Here is a 12,273-nt window from a genome sequence, read left to right as displayed (position 1 = left end):
CCTTCCACAATGTCACACAGACGTACAGAGACCAGAGGACGGAGCACCTGTCTGATGTAGGTAGGGTGGTTCTCAGCCGCAACACTGAGGACGGTACAGCTTAGGCAGAACAGGTTGAGGATGTGCAAATTTCCCAAATGTATCACACAGTGTTCCTGTTCATAGAACTGCGTTCAAGCATCATTTTTTTTGAAAGAACATAAACGTAAGATCTCATTTACAGTTACACCTGTGAGTTCGTTTTTTTCCTGTCTGCAGTGTGTGTGTGTATCTGTGTGTATATGTGTGTGTGTATGTATGCATATGTGTGTGTGTGTGTGTGTGTGTGTGTGTGTGTGTGTGTGTGTGTGTGTGTGTGTGTTCAGTAGATTAGAGTTTAGTCTGAGTCATGCTTTGCTGCAGTCTCCCACTAATGCTGGTTGCTACGGAGAGGCGTTAAGGTTTCCTGAGCAAATCAGTCCCAGCTCTCAGAGCCACACACACACACACACACACACACACACACACACACACACACACACACTCACACACTCACACACACCTCTACTTAACCCTTTGCTCATACAGTCATACATCTTACCTAGAGGAGTACTATCTATGAATTTACAGAATGTGATCATTCATAAAGTGAAGTTATCCATTCAACCAATGAAGCAGTAGAGTTTAGCAGAACTTCTGGCTCCTGTGCTGTCCAGGGGAGCTGGAGAGCCTGCTCCAGTTCATCCAGAGTCATGTCTGAGGAACTCCAGGACCAGCTCAGCTGTTGACTACCAAGCTGTTGCTACCTAGTTGGACGCAATGTGAACACTCCCTTTGTTTAATAATAAACTCCTCCCTTATGTTATATTATTCCAGGAATCTCTTTAAAAGGCAACCTGGTTTATAAAGGTTTTAGTTATGGTGAGACCATAAAGGTTCTTGAGCCTTGTCTTTAGGGCACATCATAGACCGCCCCCTCCCACTTGAGCTACTGTACTGTGTGTGTGTGTGTGTGTGTGTGTGTGTGTGTGTGTGTGTGTGTGTGTGTGTGTGTGTGGGTGTGAAGTAATTTGAGTTGTTATGTTTGCATTTAAATTGATTCATGCTATTTACATCTGGACTGCTGATGACAGATTTATCTACAGTACTGAAACGAACATTAAATACATTTATGCAGTAAAAAAACTAAATCACACCAATGATCCACTTCTGATTTTACTTATCATTTCAATATGTTCTATGTCCCATTGACCAATTTTAATAAATGGTCTGTGTAGGTAAAATAAACCCAATAAACTTACAATAAACTTACAAACAAAAACTAAGAAAAAAAAAAACACTGATCTCATTTTTCACTGTCAGAGGTCTGATCGTTGGATTTAAAAGTAATCTAATTTTTCACAGTCAATGGTCTGATATTTCGATCTACTCTGGTTTTGTGTCTGGGTCCAGGAGCCGCGTGCCCTGGGAGAAGCGGACGCGCGTTCCCCTTTAATTTGCCCACGCTGTATAACCGCAAGGAGTGGTAGGCTCAGAGGGAGCGGCGGCGCGCGCTGGGGCTCACCGAGGTCCTTTTTGTATGCGCGGCAGCGCCCAACTGCAGCCTCGACCATGAGCTATACGGGCGCGGTGATATGGCGGAATTATGAATAAAAGGGGAAAAGTTGGAGTGTGATATGTAACAGGCGCGAGCCGCACCGCTCCTCAAAACGAACGAGGAGGATGCAAGTAAGAGCACGGAGAGTGTCCGTATTCGTACCGGCAGAGACCGACGGATAAATGCATCTTGAGTCAAGATTGATATATATATATATATATATATATATATATATATATATATATATATATGTTTATTTATTTTTTTTCAATGCATGTGTTGTGCATTGCCTGCTTAAATAAGAATAATAAACACACATGAACGCGCCTAGTGCTCGTGGCTAATGCATGGTTTTTATTAGATCCAGACAGATATGTGGAGTAGTCAAATGATCCAGCATGCCACCGCAGAGACCTCGCGCCTTTCACCAGCACTTTCTGCGCCTGCTTGCAGGAAAATCTAAACACTAAACACTGCTCGTGTAATGTCTTGATTTACGGGTGCATGAATGTGGTATTGAGCAAACACAATTTCTTCGCATATTCGGATTTGTAGAAATTAGAGACAATACACTTGAAGGCACCTTTGCGCTATATTATCGCCGGGAACTTATTTTTCTAGACGTGGTGTAGGCTATACTGCGCATTCCACCTCTATCGTAGTGTAAGCTAAAAAAAGAGGAATATTTTGAAACAGCCTGTTGTAATTCTTATCCTGTTTAAAAGGTATATATGGAATTGTAAGCACATATTCATCGAACTTATATGTATGCTTTACGTTTAGATATAACTATGTTGTATAATGTTGACATGTTGGAAACGACGACTGGCGAAAACACCTTACCCTTTTCTTTACAGATCTCTAAAATCAGTCAGGACAATCCTTGCGGCTGTTGGAGCCGACGTCATATCTTCTAAGGACAGTAGGGGCGTCAGATTTTGCTGATCTTAGCATCTTTGGGACGGTCTGAAAGAGAATCTGTGAAATTAAATCTTTAGCAACTCTTTATACGTGTGAATGTCTTCAAGACAGCCGATTACGATTGATCCATAAGCGATGGAGACTTAAATCGAGGATAGGTGACGGCTCGCGCATGTTTCCTAGTGCATCACGCGCTTGGGTGGAGAACAGGATCACTGCAGTACTAAAAACCTTCTTGGAGGGATAGGCGTAAAAACAAGGGATCTTACCTCGTGCTTACCTGTGAGAACACACTGCCATCAGTACTTGCAAATGGTTCTCAGGAAACTATTGGAGCTTGCTGGTAAGTTCTCTCACCTAAGAGACTATGATTTATTCTCATTAATTATTTGCTATGGAATGAGTTTTGAACAAGTTATAATGTATACTTTTTACTAGCCTCAAATAATTATATTAATAATAATAATAATAATAATAATAGTAAAAATTATAATAGTAATGAAAATAATTACTATGGTAGACTTGATCTTTGAAATGGCCTTGAAGATGGTTTGAAGTTTAATAACACCAAAAGTCAAAAACAGAATTTTTAGTTTGTGACTGAAGATGGCTTCAGACAGTGGTGGACTATAGTGTGATATGAGTTCCTTTTGATCAGAAAAAAGCAGGACTTTGTGCTCGGCTATACATACCGCGCTGAGTCTACCTCCCTGCCTTGACCAGAACAGAAAAAGCATGTGTTATTCAAGCCTCCGTTGCTAATGCATGCTGGGAAGGCTTCAATCCAATTCGATTGTAGTGCACTCAGAGTACGTTTAGGTTTACAGTGTATAATTGCACCGTGAAAGGAATCGTGCACTTTTACCAAGAAGAGTATTGATCTTCCAGAGAGATAAAAGCAAGTGTAGGGTGCACCAGCAGAGTTATGCCTTTGATTGCTCTGATAGTTTCGCACTTTAGAAACCTAATATGCACATCCTCAGCTCAGCTCAGCTCATGGTGCCCAAGGTGCCAAAAATGTGTAATGTATATAGCCAATGTGTAATGTGTATATATATATATATATATATATATATATATATATATATATATATATATATATATATATATATATATATATATCATCACATAATATACACAATGCAATAAACACTAGTCTAAAAATAAATTGAACTAAGTCTGCTGAACTAAGTCTTGTCTGACTAAAGAGTGACCATTCTTTAAGTGTTATTTTTCCTTTTCTATCTGGTGCAGGGGTGAGAGCGGATGCCTGCCTGAAGAGTGAGACACTGTGAGAGTGAGAAACCATTCTCTTACCTTCCCATCCACTGTCGCCATCGTAGTCGCCGTCCCAGTCCATTCAGCTCCGCCCAGTATGACCGTCGCCACGGGTGACCCAGTCGATGAGGCAGCAGCCCAGCCGGGTCAACCACAGGACACGTATGACCCGGAAGCAGACCATGAGTGCTGTGAAAGAGTGGTCATTAACATCTCCGGCCTGCGCTTTGAGACACAGCTCAAAACACTGTCTCAGTTCCCCGACACCTTGCTGGGCGACCCCAAGAAGAGAATGCGCTACTTTGACCCTCTGAGGAATGAGTATTTTTTTGACAGGAATCGCCCCAGCTTCGACGCCATCCTCTACTACTACCAGTCTGGAGGGCGACTACGGCGGCCGGTTAATGTTACTCTGGATATTTTCTCTGAGGAAATCCGCTTCTACGAGCTCGGTGAGGAAGCCATTGAGATATTTAGGGAGGATGAAGGCTTCATTAAGGAAGAAGAGAAGCCCCTGCCGGAGAATGAATTTCAGCGACAGGTATGGCTGCTGTTTGAGTATCCTGAGAGTTCTGGTCCAGCCCGGATAATCGCAATCATCTCAGTTATGGTCATTCTCATATCCATCGTCAGTTTCTGTCTAGAGACACTACCCAATTTCCGCAACGAGGACATTGATAGGCACAAAGGCTTCGGAATTAAGTCCAACGTCACAACAAGATACGCATCCACTTACTTTACAGATCCCTTCTTCATCCTCGAGACCCTCTGCATTATTTGGTTCTCCTTTGAGTTCCTGGTACGATTCTTTGCCTGTCCCAGTAAAGCAGGATTCTTTGTGAATATAATGAACATCATTGACATTGTGGCCATCATCCCGTACTTCATCACCCTGGGCACGGAACTAGCTGAGAGCCCAGAAGATGGTCAGCAGGGTCAGCAGGCCATGTCTCTGGCCATCCTCAGAGTCATCCGATTGGTACGAGTCTTCAGGATCTTCAAGCTCTCACGACACTCCAAGGGTCTGCAGATCCTGGGCCAGACGCTGAAGGCCAGCATGAGGGAGCTGGGCTTACTCATTTTCTTCCTCTTCATCGGAGTCATCCTCTTCTCCAGCGCCGTCTACTTCGCGGAGGCCGACGAAGGCGACTCGCAGTTCCTTAGCATCCCCGACGCATTTTGGTGGGCTGTGGTCTCCATGACAACCGTGGGATATGGCGACATGGTTCCGACGACTATCGGAGGCAAAATTGTGGGGTCCCTGTGCGCAATCGCTGGTGTGCTGACCATCGCGCTGCCTGTGCCGGTCATTGTCTCGAACTTCAACTACTTCTACCACAGAGAGACGGAGGGAGAGGAACAGGCCCAGTATCTCAATGTGACCAGCGTCCCCAAAATAGACTCCACGGAGGATCTGAAAAAGAGCCACAGTGGGTCCACTATGAGCAAGTCTGACTATATGGAGATTCAGGAGGCGGTGAACAACAGCAACGAGGATTTCAGAGAAGAGAATCTCAAAACAGGCAATTGCACCCTTGCCAACACCAACTACGTCAACATCACCAAGATGCTCACTGATGTATAGTTGCCTGGCTTTGCCCTGGTTGGAGGCTGTTTTAAGAAGGGACAATCCACCCTTATTTTAAAGGCACTGGGAGCCTAAATACCAGAATATCTGGAGAAGAAATACAAGAAGAGGCTACTATAGGCACAAGATCAATAGAGAGGACCTCTCCATTACGCTCCACTATTCCCCACCCTCACTCGTCCACTATGACCTTGGGGGCGTGTTCTGCATCCCTGTTTCTAAGTGTCTGCATGGAGTCAGTCTTTCCTGTGTGACTGTTCTAATAGTCTTTCTGCTTATAACAGTAGCCAAAACGTAGCCAAACCACTAGAAACAAAAGCTTAGAGATAACATTCCAAGCCATTCCCCAACTGCCAGATTAAAGAGGACTTTCCTCTTTGCTAAAAATTTTTTTACAAAATTATCAATTTTGTCAATTGGCAAAAACAGCATGGATGGATACTTTGTGGAAAAAGAATGAAAATGTAGGTGAGGTTCCTCTGAAGGCACAACAGCTTACTGCCAGTCCCTGTGGCCTTCCACATGCGACACCTTAAAAATGGTACATTCCACTCTGTGTATGTTTATGGTCCATAGTGAATGGTACATTCCACTGTGCGTGTGTGTGTGTGTGTGTGTGTGGTGGGGGTGGTAGTGGTGAGGATACCTGTACCTCACACATCCTTGGCCCTGTGGAGCAGTTCCAGTCCAGCATAGAATAATCGTTGGCCCTGTACCAGCCGTCTTTCTCCATCATGACCATGTGTCTTTAAGTGTGAAGATAGGGTAGATGTTATCACTCCAAAACTCAGAGCTCTATACCCATCACCTCTGATTGCAGCAGACAGAGAACTGCATTAAATCTTCTCCACTGCTATTTCATTCTTTTCTATTTCTTGACTAGAACCTCCAGCAAGAGTGTACTCCTGCCTTGCATGATGGAACTTGTTTTTCTTCTCTCTCTCTCTCTCTCTCTCTCTCTCTCTCTCTCTCTCTCTCTCTCTCTCTCTCTATTTCTCTCTCTCTCAGCTCATGCCATGTTATTAATCCACATCACATATTATAGAACATGAAGAGCTGAACAGAACCAGAGGGAGCCATCCGTTCCCTCTCCACGCTGTCTCCTCTACCCGTGCAACACTCACGTCTTCCCACTGTCCGTTCAGTCTTAACGTGCATTTGTCTCTTGACCGCATCTGTCAACTTCATAGCACAACGTAGCGTTCCATGGTTTTTTTCTATACATTATCACTGACGCGTTGTCAAAGTTAATGCTGCAGAATAGTGAGCAGTAGTGATACTGTGTGTGTGGGGGGGGAGCACATGTTTCTGTGCAAACAGATTGCTCACTGACACAGGTCACCAAAGAGATAGCCCGCTGACACAGGTCACCAAAGAGATAGCCCACTGCTACCACACGTTACTTGCATTTTTTTTTTTTTTTTTTTTTGTTTTTGGTGGTGCATTCTGCTCATAGTCAGATGCTGGAAAACTTGGTGAACCCTGTATGAAGAAAAATGCTTCCTTAAAACAGCTTTTATATGACATAGGAGATATTCTACTGCCATAGTAATGCATGCTGGTAAACATTCCTTGTAGCATGCATGATGTAAGAATAATACTTACAAAAAAGTAATAAGTATTCATCTCTCTCTCTCTCACTCTCTCTCTCTCTCTCTGTGAGATTATATGTGCAATATATAAATAGTGTTGTTTTTCAAGTTTTGAGATTTTACATATTGATTTTTATCTTAGTACAACATCATGTGCCGTATGTGTGTACCAGGGTCTAGCTGCAGGAAGATGTGTGTGTGTCTGCTACTATCTAACTGGGGGCAGCATATGTGGGTTTTAAAATGTAAAATAGTATGACAAAAGTCATGTACTATGAGATTTCAGTCCGACCTATATCAGTATCCCAGTTCTGGATGAACTTGGAGGAGATTTAATAATCTAAGTAAAATATTGGATTCTGTGACTCCAGTGATATGGGTGAGGATGAGGATGGAGGTACCAGCTTCATCGTTCTGTAATAGATGAACAAGGTACCCTGAATCAAGGCTATGTTGTCATAGCGAATGTGGGATCAAGCAGGGATATACCTGATGCAATCACAAGATGAGAATCCTGATGTGAAAAAGGGAGGGGCCAGGGCCTCCCTGAGCAGAATCCCCACATTAGATCACGCAGTCCAAGGCAGCGGGGCAGTCCGAGCCAGCTCTGAGACGTCTAGCCCTGGGGACGTCTAGCCTTGGAGACGTCTAACCCTGGGGACGTCTAGCCTTGGAGACGTCTAGCCCTGGGGACATCTTGTAACGTGAAAAACTTCTCAGCATAAAGAATCACATAATGTCTTCATCTCCCATGAACTGGATTACAGGAAATTCTAAAGTGGTTATTCTGAATAGTTAAAAATACTAACATTTTATAATGTTATTAACTCTTTCAAGATGCAATATATGCTATAAAACTGCCCCAGTTGTTACAATTACACATTATGGAATGTCATCATATAACTGCATCGTTACAGAAAGTTTAAAACAGAAAATGACATAGAAAAAGAAGCAATGCTGGTTAACTTGATCATCCACCGAGCACTAACATAACCCAAGCAATCCATGATCTGGCTTTTAACTGGCCAAGCTTCAGCTCTGCAGCAGAATCTTTGGTGGATCGCCATAGCAGCAAAGTGAGCTGAGCTGTAAAGATCCCCATGGTATTGGCAGCTTGCCTCTCTCTCCCTGTGCTTGTCCTGCGTGTGCACTGCGTGTGTCCTGCGTGTGTCCTGCGTGTGCCCTGTGTATACCCTGTGTGTGTTCCTTGCATGTACACAGTGCATGTGCCCTAGGTGTGTTCTGCTTGTGAACCCTTTACATGCTGTACGTGTGTGTCCTGCGTGTGTGTCCTGCACGTGTCCTGCACGTGTCCTGTGTGTGTCCTGCGTGTGCCCTGCATGTGTCCTGCGTGTGTCCTGCGTGTGCCCTGCGTGTGTCCTGCGTGTGCCCTGCACGTGTCCTGCATGTGTCCTGCACGTGTCCTGCGTGTGTCCTGCGTGTGCCCCTTTCCCATCTGTGTGTGGTAATCTATTGCCCAAGGCCTCAGTGTGCATCACACACAGGGAATTTTTGGCCCTGCAGATGCCACAGGATCTGGAACCCCCCCCCTCTCCAGTAAACAATGCTGCCATATCCAGACCCGGGTGCCCACTCCAGCCTGGGCAAGCACAGGACCAACTCCCCACACACTGGCAAGCCCTTTCTGATGCAGCTACTGAAAGCGGCTTTGGGAAGCAGCATCGCTGTCGGCTCTGGATGAGTCCTGAGAAACACATGACACCCTGCAGTAGTAGTCATGTTTACTTCACTCCAACAGCTTCTCTGTAACAAAAAAGTGGCGATCTTGTAGAAACTCTGCTCAACCCGTCCTGAACACGAGTGTGTATGTGTTACTGTTTGCCATGGTGTTCGGAAAGCGGCCTGGGTAAACGTGGCTTGCACACAGGCATTTTACCATCAAAGAACACCACAACAGGAATAAAGACCTCCATGGACTTGTGCTGTAAAAAATACAACACCAACAGCCTTCTTGTGAAATCTGCTCACTGCAAATAGTTTTGTAGCACATTATTTAGGTGTTTTTTGAGGGGGGCGGGAAGAACTGAGAAGCTGTCAGCCAGAGAAGTGTATGCTTTTCACGGGGAGCATTCTAACTCAGAACTAATGTTATATATGGTCTCTCTGTCCACTACATGTGTTCCTCTGCCCTGTCATTACAGCAGCAGGCCTGTAGTCTGAGGCTCTTCCTCCCTCAGCTGCGTGTGTTTGAATGTAGCTCTGGGGTCACAGCTTTATGGGACATTCTCGGCTCCCTTCTCCCAGCCTAAGGCCTAAAAGCTTCAGATACACCAAACCAGTGTGGCAGGAGAAAAGGTCACAGCTGTAAGATCATATGGAGGGTGTTGATGGTGATCATAGGGAGTTGATGGTGATCATAGGGAGTTGATAGTGATCATAGGGAGTTGATTGTGATCATAGGGAGTTGATAGTGATCATAGGGAGTTGATGGTGATCATAGGGAGTTGATGGTGATCATAGGGAGTTGATGGTGATCATAGGGAGTTGATAGTGATCATAGGGAGTTGATGGTGATCATAGGGAGTTGATGGTGATCATAGGGAGTTGATAGTGATCATAGGGAGTTGATGGTGATCATAGGGAGTTGATGGTGATCATAGGGAGTTGATGGTGATCATAGGGTGTTGATGGTGATCATAGGGAGTTGATGGTGATCATAGGGAAATTATGGTGATCTAGTTCTTAATATCCATCTCTCAGAATGTATAAATAGAAATTTCTCTGTGCACACGAGGAGTATTAAAGTTTGTGGTCAGATGTAATAGCTGCTTCCTTATATTGGAACTAGTGAATATTTTTAGTATATTCATACTATATGACAGTGGATCCACACAGTTATCATATCCAGTTAATTTAGAGTATAAGCCATGTGACAATATTGTCAAAAAGAATACCTGCTTCATCATTGTCCCAAGTGCAAGCTTCAGCTTAATAAATTGCCTTTGCTATGCTACAGTTTATTAATAGTCAGGAATTCACTGTTGCAATTATATCCTTTTAAGCTTATCCAAATCAAGATGCATTGTAGTCTTACTGTGATATAGAATTACATTCACCAAATGTAAACCTTGGAGGAAAATCTAATATTTATAATAGAAGCTTTGGCTCTTACTAAAATGTACAGTAAATGTATGAGTGATCAGATCAAGTCCTTCTTTTTTATCCAGTTAATATCCTGCCTAATGTCACAACAGAACTTCATGGTGAAAAGGTAAAAAAATATTTTGTGCAGTAATAGTTGATACATAAACGAGCAAAAGCACATGTCCGCGTGAGGGTTGAGGGAGGGTGCACACAAGCCCACTGACAAGGGAGCGAGCTGCAAGGTGTCTGTCAGGGTTAGGGTGCATCAGCAAGCTGATATTGGTGTGTGTGTGTGTGTGTGTGTGCAGCTGTGCAGTGTTGTGGTCACTGAAGCGTGTGACCATGTAGACAGAAGAGGCAGGAGACTATTGATCTGGCTGCTGTTCTAACACTCTCTCTTTCTCTCTCTCTCTCTCTCTCTCTCTCTCTCTCTCTCTCTCTCTCTCTCTCTCTCTCTCTCTCTCTCTCTCTGTCTATCTGTGGTGCACACGTGTTTGTTTATTAACAGCAGGATAATGGTGCCAGCTTCAACATCGAGGACTGTGTGTGTGTGCGTGTGTATGTGTGTGTGTATTTCTGTGTATGTCATTGACCCCCCCCCCCTTCTGTTGTTATGGGTGGGGGTTCATGTAAAAAGCCTTTTTTCTAGGATAATGAGAAAACTCGAGAAAAAAAGAGAAGACATGCAGGACTGGAGACCTTCTCTGGATACTGTCATACATTCATGCACTTTAGAAAGACCACTGGATGATACGCTGGACTATAAGACTGGACTTAAAATAAAGATTTCACCTGAAATGCATCTTATCCTTCCAAATGATTATAACTATAAGGAGTAATATTGATGATGATGGTGTCAATAATGATCATGATAATAACTATGATATAAACCATGATAAGATTATCCACACGCTCTGCTCTTCCTGTTGTTTGTGTTTTGATCGTTTGGCACCATGCCAAAAGCACAGTTCTCCTCTGATGGGAGTTCATATTTGGTTTAACAAGCAGGAGAGTCTAAAAGGGAAGGTGTTGCCACACCATACACACACACACACACACACACACACACACACACACACACACACACACACACACACAAGCGAAGGACTGACGGTTTTGCATTCCTATGCTCTCTGCTCCTCTCTGCTGTAAAATCTATTTATATGCCATAGGTCAGGGATATGTTAAAGGGAGATTAGCAGACTGGAGAATAAATAAACATGTTGAGCGTCCTACTGAGGGCCAGCATCTGCCTCTCCTGTGCTGCCCTCGGCCTTCCACACACTGCCAACGTTCCTGTGTGACTTCACTCTTAAGGTGACGTGCATTGATTTCAACTTCAGTCACTCAAACATGTTTGAGGGCTGCTTGTGTGACAGAATGAGCACAAACAGACTATCAGGGAGGTGGCAGTGCTGGGGTCGTTGACATTCCTGGTGTTGGGATTGTTGACATTCCTGGTGTTGGGGTCGTTGGCATTTCTGGTGTTGGGATTGTTGACATTCCTGGTGTTGGGATTGTTGACATTCCTGGTGTTGGGATTGTTGACATTCCTGGTGTTGGGGTCGTTGGCATTCCTGGTGTTGGGATTGTTGACATCCCTGGTGTTGGGATTGTTAACATTCCTGGTGTTGGGATTGTTGACATTCCTGGTGTTGGGGTCGTTGGCATTCCTGGTGTTGGGGTCGTTGGCATTTCTGGTGCTGGGATTGTTGACATTCCTGGTGTTGGGATTGTTGACATTCCTGGTGTTGGGATTGTTGACATTCCTGGTGCTGGGATTGTTGACATTCGTGGTGTTGGGATTGTTGACATTCCTGGTGCTGGGGTCGTTGACATTTCTGGTGCTGGGATTGTTGACATTCCTGGTGTTGGGATTGTTGACATTCCTGGTGCTGGGGAATGTCATGAGTGATGAGTGTGATGATCTCATACATTTAAACTATTGCTAGTATTCTGTGGGCTTCATGGTTCAGGTGATTATGGTGCTCCGTGACTACAGCACTGCTGTCACCTCCTCTGTTAATCACTCGGATCTCCTCTGAGACTCACGAGCGCTCCTGTGTGTGAACATATTTACATTTACAAGACATATGGCATGAGAAGGGAGGGTAGAGTTAGAGCTCCTTGGAGACGTTTGCATGTGAGTCCGTCACTTTTATCAATGGTGTCATTTTTATTTATTGCATGATACACCCTTCTGCTTAATCCCA

The 12,273-nt window shown here is 44.2% G+C and overlaps 1 protein-coding gene across 2 annotated transcripts; it reads left to right on the top strand.

Annotated features, from left to right (window-relative positions):
- Positions 1–1,499: 1,499 nt before the first annotated feature.
- On the top strand, positions 1,500–10,970 carry kcna2b (potassium voltage-gated channel, shaker-related subfamily, member 2b). 2 transcript variants are annotated; one of them, XM_077018840.1, is made up of 3 exons: positions 1,500–1,707; positions 2,434–2,840; positions 3,752–10,970. In XM_077018840.1, the coding sequence occupies exon 3, from the start codon at positions 3,873–3,875 to the stop codon at positions 5,358–5,360; it is 1,488 nt and encodes a 495-aa protein (XP_076874955.1). In that variant the 5' UTR covers positions 1,500–1,707; positions 2,434–2,840; positions 3,752–3,872; the 3' UTR covers positions 5,361–10,970. The 2 variants fall into 2 exon arrangements, with proteins under 2 accessions (XP_076874955.1, XP_076874956.1); XM_077018841.1 differs by lacking the exon at positions 1,500–1,707 and adding an exon at positions 1,969–2,301.
- Positions 10,971–12,273: the final 1,303 nt, after the last annotated feature.

The sequence above is a fragment of the Brachyhypopomus gauderio genome, chromosome 10 (genome assembly GCF_052324685.1).
Source record: "Brachyhypopomus gauderio isolate BG-103 chromosome 10, BGAUD_0.2, whole genome shotgun sequence".
In the NCBI taxonomy this organism is placed as follows: domain Eukaryota; kingdom Metazoa; phylum Chordata; class Actinopteri; order Gymnotiformes; family Hypopomidae; genus Brachyhypopomus; species Brachyhypopomus gauderio.
The sequence above is the reverse complement of the archived record's forward strand: the minus strand, read 5'-3'. Positions and strand labels throughout refer to the sequence as shown.